Here is a 25435-nt window from a genome sequence, read left to right as displayed (position 1 = left end):
TGAAGTTGAGAAAAAGAGTTGCTAAATAGCATTTTGCCTTAACCTGGAAAACAGAAATAAAGTAAAACTAAATGAAATTTGCTGTTTTGCATGGTATCTTGCCAAAGAATCATGATCAGTTCTGATTCTTGTATATTATCAGGAGAATCTTCTTGCGGGTTACATATTTTTATATTTAACTCACACATGGGTCTGAAATTGGTAAATTGCTTTTATTTCTTATGGTGATCATTTTATAGACAAATCTAAATCACCATTTTTGATAGAAACTTAAACGGCATATGTAACCTTCAGTATTGGTTATTATTTGTTATCAAAATTATCATTTATTTATCCCTCTACTTTAGGTTTTCCTCCATCTCTTTCCCCAAAATTTGGTAAGAAAACACATAATTTTTCCCACACACATTCATGGGTGTGATTTGGGTGAATTTTCCATCACCCTGTACTTTGCCTGTGTTTGTGCTTTTAGGATAATATTGTGTTATAGTTGAGTATCTAGTGATTCTTTTTTTTTTTTTGAGGTAACATTGTTTTATAGCATTATATAAATTTCAGTTGTACATCATTGTATTTCAATTTCTGTGTAGACCACGTCATGTTCACCACCCAAAGTCTGCCATCCTTCACCATACACATGTGCCCTTTTACCTCTTTCACGCTCCCCCTGCCCCTCTGGTAATCACCAGTCTATTCTCTGTGTCTGTATGTTTGTTTGTTGTTGTTGTTTTTACCTTCTACATATGAGTGAAATCATATGGTATTTGTCTTTCTTCATCTGACTTACTTCACTTAGCATAGTGCCCTCAAGGTCCGTCTGTGTTGTTGCAAATGGCAAGGTTTCATCATATTTTTTTTTATGGCTGAGTAGTATTCCATTGTATCTATATACCACATCGTCTTTATCCATTCCTTCCTTGATGGGCACTTTGGTTGTTTCCAAGTCTTAACTATTGTGAATAATGCTGCAGTAAACATAGGGGTGCATAGATCTTTTGAAATTAGTGGGTGTTCATGGTCTTTGGATGAATACCCAGAAGTGAAATAGCTGGAATAGTGGTTCTTTTCTCCTCTAGTAAACTGAAAACTGTGAGGATAGGGACCATTTTTGTTATTTATTATTGATTGTATCAGCAGTATCTGGCTCAATGCCTCACACATAGTGTTTAATAAATGTATGCCTATTAAATAGGTGAACAAGCCATTATTGAGCTCCAGTGACTAGGAACTAAGATACATATAAAATCTGTATAAATTATAAATATGTATAAAATACAAATTCTAAATTAAGGGCCATTTTGTCTGTATAAAACCATTTTATATTAGGATAATTTTTATTCTGGTTATCAAAATGGCTTATTTTACAACATCGTCACTATTGCTGTTCAGAGAGTAGAGTTAATCCATTTCTCACTTAGTAATTTTATTGAGTCATAGGCTGCTTCCAAAATCAACAAAGTACTTGAGATCATTTTACGTGTACGCTGAAAGATACTATGTTTGAGGGAATATTTTGACTAAAGAAGTGGCAACATTTAAACATACATACTGCTAAGCTGTGATTATCTTACATGTTTGAGGGAATCAGGAAAATTTAGGCAAATAGTATAATCTTAATCCAGGTCTTACGGGTAAGCATTAAGAACAAACACACACACAGAGTGGGCAGTGTAGACAATACTATACAAGATAATAAGGGGGAGAGCAGAGGAGAAAGAATAGTAGTCTCAGTGGTTCTCAACCAGGGTAAATTTGCCCCCCAGGGGACATTTGGCAACATCTGGAAATGTTTTTGCTTGCCACAACTGGCAAGTGCTACTGGGATATAGTGGGCAGAGCCAGGGGTGCTGGTAAGCATCCTCCAATGTACTGGAGAGCCTCCCACAACCAAGAATTATCCAGCCTAAAATGTCAACAATGCCGAGGCTGAGAAACGCTGGTTAGATGCTCTGTGTGGCTTATAAAGTACTTTAAAGTTCATCATCTTAATTGACCTTCATAACAGTCTCATAACTAGGTTATTAGATAAAATTATAGCCATTTTACAGATAAAGAATTTAGATCTGTTGATGTTGAGTGGTTTTCCCAGAGTCAAAGCCAGGATCCAACCTGGATCTTCTGACTGCAAATCACATCTGTTTTCTCCTCATTTGTTTGAGTCAGAGAACATAGAGTAATTCTGCCTTGCTCCTCCTTACGGTTTGTGTTAAAGAGAGCTCTTCAGCCAGGAGACCCTCTTTTCTGACATTGGTTCCTTATGGAGTCAGGAAACCTTAATTCTGCTCTTAATTGCCAGAGCAACAATGCTGTTCAAATGGAAATAGTATTCAGTAATATATTTTATTAAATATTCTTATTGCGTTTTTTCTAGATATTTAAACATTAACCTAATCAGTTTTACTTTCTTTAATAAAAGAATGCAAGCACTAGACTTGAGACAATTGGACATAAAAACCAAACATTAATTTGTTCTTAGATTGTATTTTAAAATTCAGTATAACCCACACTTTGGGAATATCTCAAATGTCTTACGTGGCCATTTTAATTATAAAGGAGAATGAGGTTTAATTCTCCAAATTTCTTAATACTTTTTAAAATTTTTTTCCTCAAAGTTGATTTCCCACAAGTTCTGTGGAGTTACCAGATACTTCTTGATGTATCCAAACTGGTATTAATTGGCATTGGATCCCAGTTAGCATTTTTTAAAACATAGCTATATTTTTTGTCTTTTATGGATAAGTAATTTAAGTAATACTTTCCTTTGGCCAAGGGCAGTATACTGAGTCTAATGTACTTCTTGGAATGAGCTGCCTCTCTTAATAGCATTCCTTTAAGCATTACAAAAATTTTTATGTTTATTTATTGGCAATGTACAAATTTATCTTTTCTGGACTTTCTTGCTTCTTGCATTTTTTAAAAACCAAGTTTTAAAGTTTTTTAAATCACCCTATTACTCTAGAGAATTTTTTTGATACATCTTTATAATGACTAAAATGCCTAACCTAGTCATAGGTAAACGAATTCAATTTTTGTTTTTTGCTTGCTCTTCAACACTGTTTTATACTATGCCATCGTTCCTATGAGAAGGAGCAAGCAGACTGTGGCTAGCAACAATCTTCATCAATTTAGTAGTCTCTCGGGTCATACAAAAATGGGCCTTTAATACCTTAGGACTTCCTATGGATCAAACTACATAATTTTTTATACTTCTTTTACATTGCCCTGGCTCTGAAGAAGTATTAGCAAACTCCAGTATGGATAACCCTCCCTTCTGCTTCCCACCGCTCACAAAGAGTGCCTGTACAGCAGGCTGGCTTCTTATTACCAAGCAAGACACATAGTTAAAAGTAAGTTACCAATACGGTATTATTTTTTTTCTAACTCTTCATTTGTGGAGAAGGTCCTGCCAAGTAACAGTGTGCTACCTAAGCAGAGTAAATGTAAATGTAGAAGTTTCTTGCCCAGGGTTTAAGCCATTTGACCTGCAGTTTTCTAATCCATTTGTTTATTGAAGATGATAAACTGATAAATTGGAATGGACTTTGAGAAAAGGAAATAGGCTTTCTTAAATGTTTTCCATTAAAAGTTAAAGTTTTAAAAGCATAGTCCTTTATTATTTTCTGCCAGTACATTTTAATTCGTATTACTTTTATTTAAAGAAAAGAAAATGGGTGGCAGATTATTGGATTGCTGTAAATTTTTCTAATTTTTTTCCCCTCCAAGACTTTAATGAGAATATGTAGGGGTTTTTTGGTTTTTTTTTTATTTTGAGGAAAATTAGCCCTGAGCTAACATGTGCTGCCAATCCTCCTCTTTTTGCTGAGGAAGACTGGCCCTGAGCTAACATCTGTGCCCATCTTCCTCTACTTTATATGTGGGACACCTGCCACAGCATGGCTTGCCAAGCAGTGCCACGTCTACACCCAGGATCCGAACTGGAAAACCCTGGGCCAACAAAGCAGAACATGGGCGCTTAACCACTGAGCCACCAGACTTGCCCCAAGAATATGGATTTTTATTTGGTTATTTTACTTGAATTTTCTTGACTTTCCCACATTTTGTTTTTGTTACTTTCCAAGCTTCCAAGGATCTATTTTCCCCCCTTCTTCAACTTAAGTACTCAAATGAAATAGGGCTTATGAATTGTGAAACTGTATTAACACATTCTCATAATAGCATTTGATCGGATATTAAAAGAATACCTAAATTCTGCGTTTCTTTTAAAAATCCAGATGTCAAAGATGAACAAGTAAAATGTCAAAAAGTTACAAAACAGGAGCAACAACTTTTTCCAGTTTAAAGCATAGAGTAAGAGACCGAGTAGTTAAGAAAGCAGATTTTGTTCTTGCCTCTAGCATCAGTAATCAAGGAAGATGAGCAGTCCTGCCCTGGAGTCCTTGTGTGCATAGGTATAGCACTTAAGGAAATCAACTGTGATTATAATGCATTTTGAAATCCACCAGAAAAAAGTACTGTTAAATACATATATGCATACCACCTGTAAAAGATTTAATTGTAACATTAGGCTTCTGGACTTCCTCTCTAATATAAAATTCCTGTACATAGTTTATACAAGATTGATTGCTGTTACAAAATGAAATAAATTTCCAATATGTGATTTGCAAAAGTAAATTTTCCAAATACTGATAGTGTATGACTGTTGTAACTATAGTATATTAAAATGTCTTTTAAAAAATTAACTAAATTGGCAAGTTTTGTAGAAATTTATATTTAAACAGTTTTTATTAATATTATAACAGTGTAGTCAGTAGTTCTGAATTTTTTCCTTATTTAAGACTGCATTATAAGGCTTGATTTCATTTTAAGCGCTTGAAAATTCTTTCATCTGTGCTATAGATAAGCACTGCCTTCATGTGCTTCTGTTTGAGAACCTCGAACAGCGGTGCTTTAGTATACCTTTTGTTATTTCTAAGGCTAAAATAATATGACATAACATTTTAGAGTGATAGAATGCTTTAATCAAAGAGAATTTTGTCTTGCGAACTGTTTTTAAGGATATGATAAAAAAAGATTGAATATGCAAATATTTTTGAGTCAGTCTTATTGAAATATATAAAATATTTTTGCCCAGGTCTCTGAAGAGCCTGAATTTAATTGATATTTATTGTTTGTAATATCATTCTTAAAGCTGAAAAGAAACTTGAGGTGTCTTTATGATTTCAGCTGCATTTTGATCTCTTAACTGAGAAAAATTTAAGGAATATTCACTTTTAATTCTGGTCAGGGACATTTAGCTTTAATTGTGTATTGCTTGTTTAAAGAATATAAAGGCCCAAACATATTTAACGGAAAGGTAAATGGCAGGTTTCTAATACTTATGTGGTGTTGTTCTCCTTCAGAAGTTTCACATATCTTAGTTAACTGGCGAACAGATGAGGGGTGGAAGGGGCATTCTATAGGGTTTTATAGAATGCTGGACACTGGGGCTGAGATCTGTTCAGAGACACCTGGGCAGTATTTTGCTTTATCAGGAAAAGAATATAACCATTCTAATACTATATTTGGTTCAGGAACCAGTACATACTAATGTTTATAAACATTCCTTTAACTGTAAGTATGTAGATTATTACTGCAATTTTCCCTCCCTGAATAGTGCAGTGCCAATAGGAATAGACGAGATAGAAAGAATTGAGCTTTGCTAGATCTGGCAAGTTCCTGCCTTGCACAGATAGGGTCATTAGCATTGTAAACCTTTGATTAGGGATGCTGAGGCCCAAGGAGAACTATACTGAGATATACTGTACCTGCTTCTGCCATGTGTAGCCACCTCACCTTCAATAAAATCTGTATTGTGGCCAAATAGGGAAGTTTGTCTGACCTGTCAGTGAATATTTTGGACCCTGGGCGCAGACATGTCACCACTCATTAGGCCATCTTGAGGTGGCGTCCCGCATGCCACAACTAGAAGGACCCACAACTAGAATATGCAACTATGTACTGGGGGGATTTGGGGAGAAAAAAGCAGGGGGAAAAAAAAGAAGATTGGCAACAGTTGTTAGCTCAGGTGCCAATCTTTAAAAAAAAAGAAAAAATTGGGGCCGGCCCCGTGGTTAAGTTTGCACGCTCCGCTGCAGGCCACCCAGTGATTCGTCGGTTTGAAACCTGGGTGCGGACATGGCACTGCTCATCAAACCACGCTGAGGCAGCGTCCCACATGCCACAACTAGAAGGACCCACAACGAAGAATATACAACTATGTACTAGGGGGCTTTGGGAAGAAAAAGGAAAAAAATAAAATCTTTAAAAAAAAATTGAACTCTAACCTAATAAAGCTGGTTTATTAGAAAGCAAAACTCATCAATAGTAATTACTTTCCTTTGGGAGGAGAAAAAAAATACCCCGAAGGGCCTTTCTGAGGAATAATGCAGAATTTGTTGAAATTAGTGAAGAAATATGAAATTTATGGCAGCCTAAACAAGAATGTATATTTTTAAATTACACATTCACTTTACCATGAAATAATAATATAGTACTGCAGTGTATAGTGCTGTACAAATTTTTTAAATCTTGTGTATTTTACACATAAGAGAGCAGTATCCCATAATTTTTAATATTCAAAACTTATGAATCTCAAAATTTCCAACATTTTGGTTAAGAGATGACTACAGGAAAATGTAGTGTTGATTTTTACGTGAAGAGAGTCTTCAGGAAGTTTGGAAAATAGAAAATAAACGTAGTTAAGGTAAGGAAAACTATGAGCTTACTTAAACCAATAAGAAAAACCATAGAAGTGACTGGGACCTAAGCCAGCAGTCTCTGGAGGGACTCTGTGTTCACATACCAGCTCAGGAAATGAGTTGTACTTGAAGGACCAGCTTTTTGAAGAGAGAGTTTGTTTTTGTGACATTATTGTAAAAGTAACTGAATTGATCTATAACTGCTATTCTAATCACCCTTTCTTTTTTGAGGGGTGTGATGGGTAGGATGGGCTAGAGACGTAGTGTATTTCTTTTGTTGATCTTACTTAGTAAAAAGTTATTCTAAAAAATATTTGTTCTCTATCATGAGTCATAAAAGTTCCAAAATTCGATGCATAAGAATACTCAGGACATCATTTGCAGGTTTTAGATTCCTTGATTAGGCATCTGTTGACATCATATTGCACCTTGTTTCTACTTTTTTTTATTTATACTACCATGTGTAACATAGATGTGCACGTATCAAAGAACCATGAAAAAAATGTAAAATAAGCGAGTTTCTCAATAGTATTTAGTTGCAAAAAAAGTCAGAATCAATCAAAGTTTACTGAGAAAACATCCAATAATTTTCATTTGCAATAATAGGAGTTTGATTTTTTTACATTCATATTTCTAAATTGTGACTTAAAACTTAATGTTGGAGCAACAAGTATTTGTTGATTGCAGTCCTTTTTTGCTTTGTGTGAACGATGTGCCAGATGGTTTCTGCCATGGTTGTGCTAATTAAAATGCATTGCCTAATATTGCTTGCTTTGACTCATGCTGTAGCTTGAAGATTTCTCATTTTTTGGCATTTATTAACTTTCAGCTCTTCCTTACTCTACTTCCTTAAAAGTTTTTACTTCCCTTTCCTCCTACCCCCACCTAGATATGAGTTTGTTTTTGTTGTTATTGCAATGATGATGTAATGATTTTTAGACACATGTGCTGGGTGGTTCCCCAGATTCACAAATGTTGCTAATCTGAAAAGAGAATTCCAGACACTTTTACAAGCCTGTCTCATCTAAGCTAATTTTAGAATGATTGTGTTGAATGAAATGTGCCTAAAATTGCTGATTAGTCACAGTGGTAGCGATCCTTTTTATCCTTGGGAAACAGGGATGGTTAAAAGTTTTCACAAAAGTATCTTAGTGTGCCTGATTCAATAAATGTGCAGTTTGTTGTTATATTAATTTGTAATCAAAAGTTGGAACTTGGAACAGAATGAAATTTGAAGTAAATTTGAGTTAAGATTATGCAAAGAATTTTAAAGCATAGCTTAAAATGAAAAAGAGTGATGATGTCTTACACTTTCAAGGGTGGCTGTAAATTTGAGTTTTTATATTCACTACACGTATTAGTAAAACATTATTATTCTGTTGTAAGGTCCTTTTAGTTTATTTGCCAAATAATAATGGGATCACATGGATTAAGATGCTAAATTATTTTGCTGACTGGTTAAAATAAGTTACTAGGGATCATGGAAATATAAACTTTTAAGAATGAATTCTTTCTGCCACTCAGGCCACAGCTATTAGAGTGCATGTTTTGAGTGCTGCCCACTAGTTGAGAAACTACATAATATAACTTTAAGAGTCAAAAGAATTTTGAGTATTGTGTCAGCCGTTACCCATAATATTTTGATGTTTTCTTTTCGACAGCTGATCTCTCATCTTAGAAGATAATGTGTAAACAGCCATATTCCCAAATAAAAATCTGAGTGAGGCTATTGCTTAATTCATTCTATTTTGCTGAAGGCTTACATTTGTAGAATTCTTTCATAAACTGATTTTTAAATTATTATTAGCATAGAAGTTCCTAAAGCAGCATTAACACAGTAGCCCATTTCTACAAGCTATATATTTGGGAATGGAATAAGAGTCATTCATCTCTGGTAGGAAATTAAAGAGAAGTTGTTCACAAATAATAAATTACTAGATTCTGACGAAGACTAATGGGATTAAGTAAGTGTGACTTGGTATAATGAATTTAAGCCTACACATTCTTTTAGGCCTTGAACAGAACAAGATATTGCTGTTGGTTAAACTCAGTCATGTCTTACAACCTGCTAGCTGTCTTGCTGTAGAAACTGTAACGTAAGGCCCTTGAAATAGATGCCGTCATCAGCCCCAGCCCCCAAGCATTCATCTATTTAAATACATGGCAGAAGATGGTGGAAGAGAGTCCAGCAGCTATTCGTGTGGTAGGGGTGGCTATTGTGTTAGGACATACTTTGTTGTAGGCCAGCAGCTTTTGAGTTAAAACACTGCAGGTGTTTCTCTTCCTTTCCTTATCTTTCTGGGGGTTTTCTTGGGTTGTTTTGTTTTGTTTTGTTTATAATAAAGTCACTTATTCTTTTTCCTACAAACATTTCCTGTAGATCCAAGGAGCAACAAATTCCAACTGCCTACTGTAGCAGTTAACACCCTTATTGTCTGCTTGAATAAATTTCAATATTTTACTTTTTTTATTTTTTCAAAGGCAACGGACAGCCAAGACGTAGATCCATCCAAGACTTGACTGTTACTGGAACAGAACCTGGTCAGGTAAGACTTAACATTCCAATTCTCTGTCTTTGAAGAATAATAATGGGCAGAAATCAAGAATTAAGTATAATATATATATACTCTGCAAAATTAGTTTTATGAGTTGACCTAATATTGTAATAGAGTTCGTTGCCAATTGAACTTAAATACTTAGAAAAAAAATTATAGATGCTATTATTAATTTAACTTGAAGGATAATTTATGAAGATTGATTAATTCAATAGTGCTCTCTATCTGTTATTTGGTTTTTATATATGCTTTAATAAGGAAGTATTCAGTTTTGTAATTTAACAATTTGTCATTATCATTGTCTCTAAAGTGAATCATTAGTATTGTCTCCTTTTAACTAATGAGGGGAATAAATATTTCCCCAATACGATGTCACTTCTTTGGGATCACATAGGTACTGACATAGCTGGAGGACTAATCTGGTAATTTTTCATTTCACTGGATTTATATTTTTGTGAAATATTCTTAAGACAATATTTACCAAGCAGATGGATAAACTCTAGAAAGACTTTTCTCCCAGTTGGTAAAGTTTTCATTCTTCATCTTATATTTCTGGATGCTCTTCTGAACTCCCCTGATCTCTATCACTGCTTCTTTGTAGATGATCCAGACGGTGCTAGAATTTAAGCCATTTCTGACTAGTACAGAGCTTTAACCAACCAAGTATATGAAAGTAGCAGCTGAGTCATTATTTCTTTTCTGTTATTCAGGTTAATAAACGACATATATAATTTATATCATATGCTTAAAATGAGAACTAATTATGAGGGGTTTGTTATTGATTTGTTTTCAGTTGTGCTGAAATAAATTTTATGAGCACAGCATGCATCTGAAGTAATAAAAGTATCACATTATGGTCTATATTCATGTAAAATTATAGGATTATGTATTATAAACAGTGTGATTTAATTTATGGTAAAATGTATTAGTACTTTTCATCCTAGATAGGTGTTTTAATATTATTTCATTTTTATATCATACTTTAAATTCCAGAGATTCTTTGTAGTCGTTAATAAAAATTTGAAAGCCCTTTATAGCCATCAGCTTAACTAACAAAAACCACTTGAGATGTTTAAATGATAAATATCCTTAATCTTTGTTTATATTAGGAAATATTTTTACTTCTCACAATGCCTAAACACACACGTGTATACAAACACATACATAAAATATTTATACATATATACACATTAATGTATTATGTGTTTTATGGTATTAAGTGATGTTAAATCTTGATTTCATTTATTTAATAACAGCTTTTTCAGTATATCTGCTTTTGTGAGACCCCAGAACTTTTGAGTGAAGTTCCCTGCTTTCTCGCCTTCAAATACTTGAAGCGTTAATCAGGGCATTTAGTAACAGTTTGACATCTGGTATTTGCTTTGATTCCTTAGAGGCTTGATGAGCTCAGCCTTTTTAACCCTGTTTACTATTGCCATTGATATTCCAGTTATGAGAAACTCTAGCCAAGTGTTCCCCCTTTGACTAGGAATGAGAAGCTTGCTCTAAGATAATTCAGGGGCATCCGCTAGTGCGAGTGCTTTTCTCTGTACTCCATAATAAAGGCATTGCTGTCATTCAGGACTGACCTCACCACACCAGGCCTTACTTATTTCTTCACAAGTTCTGTATTGAGATTATGAATGTTACCCTTTTATTTACAACACCTGCAGGTAGTAAAACACTGGAACTGAGGCAGACTATGGTTGTGGGACCGTCATTTGCATGAGTTGTCATGGACTGCTCCAAAAGATTTGGAGTGAAGGGTAGTTTGATATGGTAATAACACCTGTTCTAAAACAGATGATATATGGCCATTGTATAGCCAGTGCTTAAAATTGATCAACTTTTTCAAAATTACTTAAGTATTACAAGCTTAAAATGCCTGATATCCAGTTCAGGATGAGAATGGCTAACAGTAATTCTAATGTACTATGAAAGCATTTTCCCCCGAAAATGTTATGATAGAATCTTTTTAATTGCTCTTGAAATAACATTCATTATTTTAAGGAGAAAAGTGTGCACAATATGGATTTTCAAAATTGAAGGTACAGGTCTTGTACCTTAGTCTGGACTAAGCAATAAGTAGCCAGCCCTGGTGGTCTAGTGGTTAAGATCTGGCACTCTCACAAGCATGGCCCAGGTTCATTTCCAGGTCTGGGACCTCACTACCCACCTGTCAATTGTCATACTGTGGCGGCTGCATATTGCCGTGATGCTGAAAGCTCTGCCACCAGTATTTTAAATACCAGCAGGGTCACCCATGGTGGACAGGTTTCAGTGGAGCTTCCAGACTAAGACAGACTAGGAAGAAGGACCTGGCCACCCACTTCCGAAAAATTGGCTGTGAAAACCCTGTGAATAGCAGCAGAGCATTGTCTGATACATCACCGGAAGGTGAGAGGATGGTGGAAAAAGAGTGGGCAGGGTTCCGCTCTGCTGTACACAGGGTCACTAGGAGTCAGAATCAACTCAACAGTGCTAACAACAAAAGCAATGATTACACAGATGCATGGAGGTTTTTTGTTTGTTTGTTTTGGCCACAGAAATTGATAAAGAGCATGAAGAAAAGAATTTGCCCACCCAGTACAATCATCAGAGGAAAAGAGAGAACTTACTAATACAGTTTAACATTGCATCTCATAGAGGAAAGGGAACTGACCAGAGTTTGTACTTTGCCTCTTGATTCAAGGCTGATCTTAATGAAATCACTTAGACTTTCCATCTGTAAACTACAATTAAATTGTTTGTTTTTATACTGCCATTTCTATTGAGAGGAATCGTGAACGAAGCAAGCTTCTTAATTAAAAGTAGTTGTGTAAAAGATTGCATCCTCACAACATACAACTCACTTTTAAATTGATTAACTCAGGTTTTTATTAATTCAGGAAGCTTCTTAAGCACACGTAATGGATCTTGCTTCCTAGATACTTCGAAAAGATACTGAGAAAGAAAAAAGGAGCGTCTCATGTCCAGGAACTGGTCTGACACTGAGACCTCAGTGGGTTAGAAGCAAGACGTAAGCAGTTTCTCAGAATGCCAGTAGACAAGGTTGTGCTGAGACCATGATAAAGTGAAACAAAACAAGACCATTTTATAATATTGTCTAAGCACAGACAAAAATGTCACTGTGCCACCCACAAGATACCAAATATTGCCCTCTCCCAGCTGACGTGAGTGACTGCTCCTTCTTTACCAAGTGCAGCTTTATCCTTGCTCTGTTCTGCCCTCCCTGTAGAATTGCCCCTACTTTGTGACAGTAGCCAATCTAGAATGAACCCATCGTTTCTTGGAGCCCCTCTAAAATCACTCAACAAAAGCCCAAATCCTATAATAAGCTCTTTCTAAAACCCTCTTACTGAGACACCGCAAAGTGCCCCATGGCGAGTGTTCGTTCTGCTTCACTGCAATGAATATTAAACCCAACTCATCCCACTACAGATGCGTTCTTAGTGTTCTTTGGTTGGGGGGCGTTGACAGTACCGAGAAGGCGCAGTCCCCAAGGAGCTTCTTTGGGCAGATCAGACTTATGCCCACATCAATTAGAGAACTACAGTAATAACAGCTACAATTTATTTATTGTGCACCAACTTTGTGCCAGTCAGCCCTTTAATATATATTATTTAAGTCTTAACCTTATAAATTTGATACTTTTTATTTTCCTCATTTTGCAAATGGATAAACTAAGGGTTAAAGAAACTCACCTAGGTCTTTTACTTCCAATACATTGCCAGTAATTGCTGCAACCAAGTTTTGAATCCGGATCTGATTCCAGAGCACACAGACTCTACATTCTATCATTCCATCTTGCCTATAAAACTGAATGTAAGGCATGTTAAAGTAAGCCTAGATCTCTTCAGTGTCAAGTATTTTGCCTTCTGTTTGCATCATCATTAATTATTTAAATATAGTTTTCAGTGATGATGAGTTTTAGCTATATCATATTGTTGAGCAAGGCTAACCCATCTTGGTAATAAATTTCTACCCATGACTGTACAAATTTATTTTTTATACATCTGGTTGAGCCTTTCTATGTTTCACTAAAATGATACATTCTCACATATGCCTGCATACCCCTTCTGGAATGGTATCCAATATTGATCTATTTTTAAGATTTCTCTTGGAGGGGACTGCAGTCAGTGAAAGTCACAAATGCAGGATGATACAATTATGATTATTTCGACAATTAGACATACTACTGTATTTCTATATGGGCTTTAGAATCTACTTTTACTAGGCAGATATGTTACTTGGGGCAAGTTCCTTAATTTCCCTGAGCTTCAGCAACCTTATCTCCCAATGGGGACCATGACACCCACCCCTTGGGGTTCTTATAACACGTGAAAGTACCAGACACACAGTAGATGCTTAATACATGATGTGTGCCTGTCTCCTCATAGAGTGCCTCCCAGAGCTTTTACCACTTTCCTGCTCTCACTATAGTGTGTTACTCTCTGGAAATACTTTCCAAGTAGCACTTGGAAGGAAGTAAAATCCATTGGCATTCTGTTCTTTGTGTGTCATAAAGTAAGCTTCTGTCAGGGATCATGAAAAGTATTTGCCTTAAAGGCCTTTTATCACATATCAAGAGATGTATTATCCTGCATTGCTATTATTTATTTAAGTGATATCGTTTATTATATTACTTCTTTTGTTCATCCTCAGTCTGCACCTCCTTTAGTGTAAATAATTTTCTGTTAAAGCTCTAAATCAGTTTTAAATAATTCCTGGTTCATAGTATACCTTTCTGTTGGAGAATTTAAAGAACATATAATAATGAAATTCTTAAATTTTCTTGTAATGAACTATAATGAAGCTAGAATTAGGTTGAGCCTATGCCTTCAGATTAGAAACAGTGTTTTCAGTATGCCCTGTCATGTATAGAGTCAATGGAATTATCTGTGACTATCATAATGGAGGAAGTACCCTTATAAATCCACATTACCAACTGATTCCCATTTCTTTTTAATATTTATATTATTCAGCTGTTACCTTAAGCAAGAATATCATGTAAATCAACATTTAATCTCTGTTTTGTGCTTGTATAATTTTAGCAACTAAGGAGATTTCTGGGGATTTTAAATAGCTTTTAAATGTCAGTCTAAATAGCAGCATTGGCCATGAATTCTTGACTTATGAAAATATTTTCCCAGTCTTTCAGGTGAGACATAAAAAGCAGAGCTTTATTTTTGCCTGAAAATAACTCCCAATTCCTTTTTACAAATATAGAGATAAAGTCCTGGTCAAAGTCCAGTTCGGCTTCATGGCTGCTCATGATAACTTGCCCCTGTGGTTTAAATTTGGCTTAGTATTCTTTTGCTGCCTTAAATTGCTGTGGCATTTCTGTACTCTCGTAACCACCTTCGTATTCAATCCTTGTGGTAAGTCAAGTTTCTCTATATCCTTAAACTTTGCACTTTATATGAGAATAGAATAAAGTAGTTGTAAATATCTTGAAGGAAGGAGCAACCTAAATGAGTTTTAATAGTTTGAGAGCATTTATGGCCATCAGAATTTTACAGTGAATTTTTCTAATAGCTTCTGTAAAAGACTTTTTTTGTAATGGGTTGTAAGCAGTAACATAAATTTAACCCACAAACTAGTTTGATTTTTTTTTTTATTGTCAGGTATTACCTGTTGCTCTTATTAGTGTCTTGTATTTTTAAAGTACTCAAAAAATAGTTATGGCTTGTTTTTAAATATTTCTTCAGTTTTTTTCCTACAAACATGTTAGAATATTATATTATTCATTGAAATACCAATTCCTTGAAATATAAAGACTTAGTTAATTTATGGATTTAAATTTAACTCATTATAACTTTTCTTGTAGCTTTAAAGAAAGACCAGTTTTGAAACTTGACCTAAAAATGTTATCCTTATTTCTTAGTTTCATAGCTAGAGGAAGTCTCAAGTAGAACCAATGAGTAGTGTGCACATGAGCTGCTGTCTAATAGTTTTTTGGAAAGTAGAAGGTGAAAAGAAATAAGTAGCAAAGAATTCTTTTAGAAATATTTAAACTTAATGAATACTATAATTCATATTAAGTCCAAATAGGATTATTTGTTTTAATGTAACAAATGTTCAGTGGCCTTTTTTTAATAGACAAAAATCCATTCCATTCTTATATTATGTAAACCTAATTCTTAGCTCATACTGTATCTTAATTTCTCGTAACTTATATTGAGTCTCATGTCACAAGCTCTTAAATTTATTTCTTCTCTTAAAATGTTAAAGTAAGAATATTAGCATAAAATTAGGTTGACTCTGAAACCCTCCCCTGCTAGCACTTTGAAGAAAAATAGAAATTATAACTATTGTCAAATCACTATTCTTTTCTTTTCTTTTGTTTTTTGTGGGGTTTTTTGGTAAGGAAGATTTACCCTGAGCTAACATCTGTTGCAAATCTTCCTCTTTTTTTGCTTTAGGAAGCTTAGCCCTGAGCTAACATCTGTGCCAGTCTTCCTCTGTTTTCCGTGTGGGTCACCACCTCAGCATGGCTGAGTGCTGGTGTAGGTCCACACCTGGGATCTGAACCCATGAACCCGGGCTGCTGAAGCAGAGCATGTGGAACTTTAACCACTGTGCTACAGGGCCAGCCCCTCACTGTACTTTTCTTAAATCATCAAGACTTGCGCTCAGTCAAAGAAGGTTAAAAGGACTCGAGAATAATGTCATAATATCTGTACTTGTTAACCAAGGGTAGCAGCATCCTAAAAGTAAGAGTTATATATTTCAGCATGGTTCTCTTTGGTGTATATTCTTGTTCTTCTTATATACAAAAGGTAAATAAGCCTAAGCACCAATCTTACATCTGAGTGCCAGCAGCTTATGTTGGCATTTTACTCAATGAGTATTTATTATGTGGTTATTGTATATTCAGCAGTTTCCTAAATCCTGGGGAATATAATATAAAAGTACACATGGTCTCTGCCTTTAAGAGATTATAATGATTTTGAGGAATCACAAACTTTGAGGGTAATATAAAGCATTTCCAGCTCAAGTTGAAGTTTATGTAGGAATGGACTATAAATACAGCCAAAATTCAAAGGAGAAAATGTCTTTGTAATAGAGTTTAGTCACTGAATATATTTTATGAAAGAACTGTGATTTTGATCTAGAAAGTGTATTGTTAGGTGTTACAAGTCTCATATATTCTTATATTTACAACAACCTAATTATCTACCATTTAGTGAGCATTTTTATTGTGTCAAGACACTTCAGATACATTATTTCGTTTGATTTTTTACAACCTGATGAGGTAGGTAATAATGTCATTGTTTTATTATTGAGTTTTAGAAATTAAATAACTTACCTGAAGCCGCACTGCTAATAAATGGCAAACCAGAGACTCAAACTCTGGATTGTGTTGTCTCCAGGGCCTGACTTCTTAACTATTACTTCTTCTCATCCATACTTGGTAAATGAGGAGCCTAAGGCTCAGAAAGGCTGAGTTACTTGTTCAAGTTCACACAGCTGTAAATGGCAGAGCTGAGATTGAAACTCAGGTCTCCGAAGTTTTTGACTAAGTCACATGAATTTGCTGATATTTGACTGTTTTTGACCTATAAAAATGGCAGCTTTATGTAGTTCAGTTTTGTACTTTCTCTTTGCACTACACCGTATTATCCTTGAATGAATATGGGGTCAACATTAAAAGTAGGAAGGGAAATGAGAGCTTAAATTGTCAGAGAAGAGATGGTCTGGCTAGGTAAGATAAGAGGGTGAGGAATGCCAGGGTGAGAATTTCAGACCTGATCCAATAACAATCAGTAAATGAACGTTTTGTGTTCTGCACACTGCTAAGCACTCCTCACCCTCAAACACAGGATCTGGCTTTGGGCACCAAGAACCAGGGCTATATCAAGAATGACCACATAGTGTTGAAGGGAACCTGAGTTGAGCCTTACAGGTTGGAGAGGAATTAACAAGGAGGAGAGAAGAACAGAATGAGCAGTGTGGTATATAGGGCACCTTTATAAGTGTGGTGGGAATGAGCTAAGGTTTTGGAAAGACCAATCTGATAAGGGATTTAAAATTGTTTATGGTATAGAAAAGCTTTTGGAATTTTTGAAGCAATTTCAATAGGTACCCAAGATGAAAGTAATATTCCATCAATTTTTCTTCAAAATCATTTTATGATTTTTATCTCTGAAAGTGTTATAAAAGTGCCTTTCACTATTTAGTATCCTCAATCCATTGTGAGTTTCCAAGGCTTAAAATAATAGAATCTTCGCACTGGATGGAACACTACAGGTTATCACATCCTTAACCCAGCCCCGACCCTTCACCAGATAAAGAAAGCAAGACTTCTTGAAGTAGGGACCAGCCCAGTGGCATAGTGGTCAAGTTCACTTGCTCCACTTCAGCAGCTTGGGATTCTCAGGTTCAGATCCTGGGTGTAGACCTAGCACACAGCTTGTTAAGCCATGCTGTGGGGGCATCCCACATACAAATAGAGGAAAATTGGCACAGATGTTAATTCAGGGACAATCTTCCTCACCAAAAAAAACATCTTCTTGAACTAAACTAAATCAGGCATTACACCATAATTAGAATTCTCATCTGCTAATCTCTGCACAAGGGTATGTTCCACTACTGTATTGCCTCTCATATTACTTGATGCAGTCTTTAATTTGAGTGTTTCTATGTTTACATATTGAAACTGGACATAATGATTCTTTATGAATTTATGTATTTTTTATGTTTTACTTTACATAACTCCATATTCCGTATTCTTTTTTGAGTCTCCTGTTTGGGTATTCAGTAACACTTCAAGAAAAAAGGTGCTTTTAAAAAATATTCTTATGAAATCCATTTTAGTTTATATGTCCTTTGAGATGTTATAACATATGAAATATTAATACATAGACAATAATATATTTAATATATAAGGTCTGAAACCTGATGATAACATGAACGTTCATGATCCTACCAGCCAACTTAAGAAATGGAACATGATCAATTCTCGTGTCTCTCTCTCTGTATTCCTCACCTATGACCTCCTTGTTATCCTCCCACCAGCCGACAATGCCATTTTCTATCATATATCATGTTTCTAGACTTTTCTTTAAATACCATGTATCTGTTTCAGAAATTCTCTTAAAAGGAATTTGTTTATTAAATGTATGTTTCATAAATGGGTGTTAAATTTTGTCAAGTACTTTTTATTGCATCTATTGAGGCTTTTCTCCTTTAATCTGTTAATGTGATGAATTGGGTTAATAGAATTCATAATCTCAAGTGACCTTTGCATTTCTAGGAGAACTTCAACTTTTTAAATGATTTGTATTGTTTTTACATTGCTAAATTCCATTTGCTAATATAATTTTTAGGACTTTTGCATCTACTTTAATAAGTGTTGGCTAGTAGTTTTTCTTATACTGTCCTAATTTATTGATCAGGTTTTACTGCCTTCACAAAATGAGTCAGAAAGTGTTTCTTCTTTTTTCTAGAATAATTTCTGTAAGATGGAAAATGTCATTATTTTGAATGTTTGATAGAACTCACCTGTAAAATCCTCTGGGCTTGGTATTTTCTATAATGTGTAGAAATTTTGGTAATTTATCTGTTTTTTGGAATTTGTCCGTTTCATTTTAAATTTGTTTTAATTTACTAAACAAAATTTTTATAGTATTCTCCCATTTTATTTCTTTTTGGGAAACTTATAGCCTGGTTCTTTTTCCAACTACGTTAAATCCCTAGCTTGTAAGTTGTCACGGCTTCTGATTTTTTCATATAAATACTTAGAATTAAATGTTTTTCTCTAAGTCCCTCTTTAGTTGCATCTCACAAGTTTTAGCGTGATTCATGTTAACATTCAGTTCAAATAATTTCTAATTTCCATTTTGTTTTCTTTGACCAATGAATTATTTAGAAATGCTTTTAAATGTCTAAACATAAGGAGTTTTTAAGATTAATTTTGAATCAATACAAAAAGATATGGTTTATGTGATACGAGATTTTTTTTAACTTTTTTGAGATTTGTTTTATAGCTTAGTACATGATCATTTTTCATAAACGTTCCATGAGTGTTTGAAAAGAATGCATATTCTCCATTTTTGAGGCATGGAGTTCATATTTTTAGATCAAGCTTGCTTTTTATGGAGTTCAGATTTTACTGTGTGCATGTTCTATTTTTTGTCTGCTTTTATATGTCATTTACAGAGGAGTATTAAAATATCTCACTACGATGGTGAATGTGTCACTTTCTCCTTGCAGTTTTATTGTTTTATCTGTTTGGAAGTTATGTATAGGTACAGCATATAGTCTAATGGGTACAGCATATAAATTTTGCATTGTTATATTCTGAATTGTCACTTATCATTATATCTCTTTCTGTAGTAATTTCTTTTGCTCTAAAATGTATTCTCTCTGCTATTAATGTAGCTACATAACTTTATTTGGGGTAGTTTTTGCCCAGTTATCTTTTTTCATCCTTTACCTTTATCTTTTCTCTGTCTCTGTGAATTAGATATATCTCTTATAAACAGCATTTAATCCAGCCTGACAATCTCATTTTTTAAATGTCTCAACTGGAGAGTTTAATCCATTTGCATGTATTATGGTTACTGATAAATTTGTTGCCTCTTACTTTATACTTTCTCTTCTTTCTCTTTTTTCCTTTTTCCTTCCTTTCAATTGAGTAAATATGTTTCTCATTCCATTATTTTTCTCTCTGATTTGAAGTTATGTATATTATTACTTTTAGTAATTACCTGTGAAATTTCAACACTCATGCCCAACCTAAAGTTAATATCTTTACCTTCATCCTGAACAATGTAAGGATTTTTAAATCTATACTCCTCTCACTTACGCTGTTATTTTTCAGATTTTAGTACCATCTTATTTGTTTGTTTGGTAATTCTGTAAGTTAGTTATTGTTTCCAGTGTTTAATATTTTCAGCATTTAGATTTGTCCTTGTGTTTACCAATATTCCTGACTGCAACTTGGCACTTCCATCAGGGAAAAATTTTTCTTCTCCCTAAAGTACATGCTTTAGAAATTCTTACAGTAAGAGTCTTATGGGTGGTAGATTCAGTTTTTGCTCATCTGAGAATGTTATTTTGACTTCATTCTTCACATTTTTGTTGGCTGAACAATTCTAGGTTAGCACTTATTTTCTTTTAACAGTTTGGACATATTCTTTCTAGTTTCTTTCTTTCTTCTGGTTTCCCTTGTTGCTATTGAGAATCTAACTAGTGTTCTTTTATGGATAATCTGTCTTTTCTCTCTGGCTGTTTTTTACTATCTTCTATTTGTCTTTGTTTTCTAGAATTTGACAATAATATGCCCCATGTTTAACTCAAAGTTGTGGGTTTTCTCTGATTTTTTTCTGGTTGGAATTTGTTGTGGTTGGGATTTTTTGTATCTTCCATCCATTCTGGAAATTTTTTATGGATCCTCATGGATATATTTTTTTCCCCTCCACCTAGAGCCAAGACAGACAAATTTACTTGCTATCTGCTTTTGTAGGGTAGATTTTTTTTCCCTCGTTCCCTCTTTCCCTGAAAGTGAAGCCTTTCTTGGGTTTTAGCTTCAAGCAAGTCTTACTCCATCCTACAAAGCCCCAAGAGTTAATACCTGTTCTTCTGAGTGCAGCAGGCAGTCCACACAGAAACTGTAGGCCATTGGTTCAGATGAAATTACCAGGGCTAGCAGCTTAAATATTTACTAGACTCATGATCCTGCTTTGTTTCTGTTCTCAGAGCATTTCTGTTACTTTCCTGCAAGCTCATCAATTTTTAGGAGGCAATGAGTATGAATTCATATACACACACATATATAAATTTATATTTTGTATATAGATAATCTTAGAGGATTTGTGTTTTTGCAAGAGTGTTTTGAAACCTTTGCTGATAGAAATGGAAGTCTGTCCTTTGCCTTATAATGGAAATTTTCTCTTTTTTTTTTTTTTTAATAAAAATCACCGTTTGTCCCTTCTTCCTACAGGTGAGCAGCAGGTCCTCCAGTCCTAGCATCAGAATGATCACTACCTCAGGACCAACCTCAGAAAAGCCAGCTCGAAGTCATCCCTGGACCCCTGATGATTCCACAGGTGACCAGTTTATTTCCTCACTATAATTATGAAGTTGAATTCATCATATTTACTTTCATTTAGTTGTGTCATTACTCTGATTTTTACAAAGGCAGGCATTATATAGTAGTTTAGATGTTCATATTAATAAATCAAATATTTAGCAATAAATTTTAAATGTCTTTTTGAGTACCAAGACAGAGACTGCCTTGCCCTCTGCATTTTCTCCCCCAGAGACGAAACATATATTTTGAAGATTTGTTTTGGGATTTTTCCAAATAGGAAGATATTGTATATTTGATACTTCAATCTGCCATTTTCCTATTATGATCCATCCTGCTGGATGACAGTAGTAAATTCATTATCTTTTAAATAACTAAAATCAGCGGAATGGTAAAAAGAATTATCTTCATCTCAGTCTTTTATTTATTTATTTTTTAAAGATTTTATTTTTTTCCTTTTTCTTCCCAAAGCCCCCGGTACATAGTTGTGTATTTTTAGTTGTGGGTCCTTCTAGTTGTGGCGTGTGGGATGCCGCCTCAGCATGGCCTGATGAGCAGTGCCATGTCTGCCCAGAATCCAAACCAACGAAACCCTGGGCTGCCAGAGCAGGGCATGCGAACTTAACCACTCAGCCACGGGGCTGGCCTCTCAGTCTTTTATTTTTAAAGACACAAGATGTCATGTATTTTAGTGAGGAAAAAATTTCTAACCATTGACCTTTAGAATCATTTTTAACTGATAGGGAAACTTCATTTTAATTATATAAATATTCTATTAAATAGACCTTAAAAAGCCTGTTAAGAGTCTTAAAACTCCCTAACATGAATAACTAACTGGTCAAAATATTAGTTTAAAATCTAGTGATAGAATAGTTTCACTATGGATAAGCAGGATATTTTGTGCCTTGGTGGAATTAACTTTTCCTTAGCATTCAGAGAATACTCTGGTAAGTACTCAGCTGTATGCTTCTATAAAAATTATTATTTATATGTTATTATGTCAGAGAGGGAAAGATGAGCTCTTAGACCTTGGAAAATTAAACCATTCGGAATTTTATATAAGATCAACTATGTTATTAATAGTGGCAATTAAGTTGAAATTAAAAAGTCAGCTTTCTGTCTTTACAAACTAAAATACTGCTTACAGTGTTTATAGATATTTGGCATGATTTAGTCAAGTTCATAATTTAATTTTAAAAATTAATCGGGTAGCTTTTCTCTGTGTCATGTAAGATAGCACTATGTTTAGCCAGGGGTGTACTCTCTAGTTTTAGTAAGTTTAAATTTAGTGGTGGCAAAAACTCCTCTGAGTTTTACCCCCAGCACAGCCCAACTGAGCATTGTTCAGAACATTCACCACTGCTCAGAACATGTGCAGAATTCATCATGACATGCTTCTCCTCAGAGGTAGGCAGAGAGGTACTCTTGACAGGTTTGATCATTAACATTCAGATACTATCAGCTCTTTTTGGTTCCTAAACTCTCTGGTGAGGAAGCATTGACCCTGACATTACAGCATTTGCCTAGACCTGGTAGTCAGCTTGGCAGGGCCTCCTGACTTCAGCCTAGACTAATCTAGACGTGCCATCAACATGTGGCAGATTGTGAATTCGTGAAGGTAAAATCAGAATTATCGTATGTCCCTCTCACTTAACTGCTGTGTTTTCACTTTATGTGTTCTCCCACCCTTCCAACTCCCATCATTTTTTTCTTTCCTGGGACCTAAAATACAACAAAATATCAATAGCTAGAAATCGTACGTATGTCCAGGTTGCAATATCAATCGAATTTTGTCTTTGCCTTGAAACATACTGCAAATGTATTGTTATGATTTTTAAATAATTTTTAATATAATTTTAGAAAAGTTGATATTCTGGTTTAAGTTTATAATTAATGAAGTTCAGCTTTCACTATTTCTAGAGAAAGTATTAATAATCAAGCTAATAGAATAAATTACAGGAAGAGATAGGTAAAGACTTTTTCTTTTTTGAAGGGCCACTGACTCAGGAAAAAATCAGAAGTGCATTATAAGTAAAAAAACCTAATTAATTAGATTTTTTTAATTTAAAAGGGGAGAGTTTTCTGTGTATTTTCAGAGAAAAATAAAAAGCGTAACGATTTAACAATCATAGCATATAGTAAGTGCTCTTGTGTTTCTATGCATAATATAGTGTGGGGATAAAGAAAAAGACATCCATATGCAAGAGCAACTAGAGAGAGAGATGCCTAGACTCAGTAGAGGGTGCTGCAGAGGGAAAACCTTACTGAAGAGTTTCTCCACGCATAGTACTTTGCCAAGATTGACATGTAAGACGTGACCCATTGCTTGCAATCTGATTAGAGTCCTAATACTAATACATTAAAAATAAACTTATGTAATAAAATACTAAATTTGCAGCACAAGCTGAGTGCTGTAATAGTAAAGAGAGAAGTCAATTCAATTAAGACCTGTCATAGTCTGCAACTTTTTCATAAAATACTGAAATTTTTTCTTTAGTCATAAAGCGGAAAGAAGACAACATTCTACATGAAGGGAACACAGAGAATATGAGATTGTTATAAGTATTATGTTTGAGGGGCCAGAAAAGATATCGCGCCTAATTTAACCAAACAAATGTGAGTCTCAACATTCAGGAAAAGAGGTTAGATTTGATTAGCAATTGAAATGTTAAAAAAAATTTCATGAAATAACCTTGCTATCTTGTGATCAAATATTGCTATTAGAGACTAAAAGGTAAATTTCAGTTTAAATGATTGAGAAAGTGAAATCTCACTTTGTGGTTTTAGAGAATAAATAAATTCAGTAAAGGACCTTAAGTTCCCCACCATCAAAGGGCTTTAGTTATTTGAATAGCACAATCCTTGGACCTTTTTTTCCACCCCCAGAATGCTGTGAAACATTGATGATATACTTAATTCTGAATACGTATCGAATAGAGGATACTGATTTAATAAGACATATCACAAATCAAAGATTTAAGAAAGAGGAATAGAAGTGGAGATGTTAAATTGGAAAAACTCTTTTAAGACCTTAATTTTTCTCATAAAGTCGGGGGGAATCATTTTTAATCAACTTTAATTTTTTGGAAAATAGTGTTCCATGGGAGCATAATTTGAAACTACTGTTGGGGGTGAGGAGAGGGTTGGTCAGAGAAATAACAAATTAAGTGTATTTCTTGTTTAACCATTTCAGAAAAACATTTATGTCAGTATATGATTTTAGAGTGGCTCCACTGAGTAATGCTATTCTTTGTTCTTTATCACACTACAGTATTTAATAGACATTACTTTTTCAATCTAAAATGCAAACTTATTTAAAATTGTCCTTCCTTCCTAATTCTGCATTTCATGTCAATACCAAAATAACCGTTACCACTAAGTGTTTAGTGCTTACCGTATGCCAGCATTGCCTGGTATTCCTTACGTGCATTATCTCATTTGGTCTGATTTAGCTTAGCTTTTGGAGTTACTTGCAAGCACATTCTCAGTGGCTTAAAAAAAAGTAGAACATCAGTCAACAATAAATTAAGAGGTTACTGAACCATCAAACTGTCTTAGTTTTTATTGTATGGGATGCAGTGCCTTACTGTCATCCTGACCTTGCCTTTATCCACACCACTCTTTCAGGGAGTTACTTATCAGAAAAAGGGCTGAACAACTCACTTGTTTAGCCTAATTATTCTCTACTAACAGTGGGAAAGCAGCTGCTTCTCAAACAGCAAAGTCCATGTTACTTCAGGGTTATCCTGCCTGCTTCTGGAACTGTTGTACATAAATGTTAAGGTTAAGAGGAGACCATTTCATGCTTCTTTTGCAAGTTGTTGTAGCAGTTTTACCTCTTTTGAAATACAAATCAAAAGTTATCTATCCCTATAGTTTGATAAAATTGACTAGTTATTTGAATTAACCCGTTTAACTGTTTGGGGCATGACGTTGAACCACAGTTCCCATACTGTTCATATGTGTGATATACTCCCGTCAATAACATCTCTCATTTTCTGCGGTGATTCTCTTTAGAGGGGCGGAATGGGGAGCTCACACTAGAATCTGTATAAATTGAAGGTGACTCATTGGAAGAGAATGTGTCTCTTGCTTTCCCTCTTTCCCTGTGAAGGAACACTTATGTTGCCAGAGTTGACCTTATA

The 25435-nt window shown here is 34.6% G+C and overlaps 1 protein-coding gene across 4 annotated transcripts in view; it reads left to right on the top strand.

Moving 5' to 3' along the window:
* MAP3K7 (mitogen-activated protein kinase kinase kinase 7) overlaps nt 1-25435 on the top strand; it is a 68941-nt gene that overhangs the window by 37307 nt on the left and 6199 nt on the right. For all 4 annotated transcript variants that reach the window (XR_011422585.1, XR_287900.4, XM_001503780.6 and 1 more), the window contains 2 exons: nt 9180-9244; nt 21204-21309. Coding sequence is in view for 2 of the 4 variants with exons in the window: in XM_001503780.6 (XP_001503830.1) it covers nt 9180-9244; nt 21204-21309 (171 nt within the window). In the remaining 2 variants the exon portion in view is untranslated. The remainder of the gene's footprint in view (nt 1-9179; nt 9245-21203; nt 21310-25435) is intronic.

Source organism: Equus caballus, chromosome 10 (genome assembly GCF_041296265.1).
Source record: "Equus caballus isolate H_3958 breed thoroughbred chromosome 10, TB-T2T, whole genome shotgun sequence".
Classification (NCBI taxonomy): Eukaryota; Metazoa; Chordata; class Mammalia; order Perissodactyla; family Equidae; genus Equus; species Equus caballus.
This window is presented reverse-complemented; position numbering and strand designations above follow the sequence as displayed.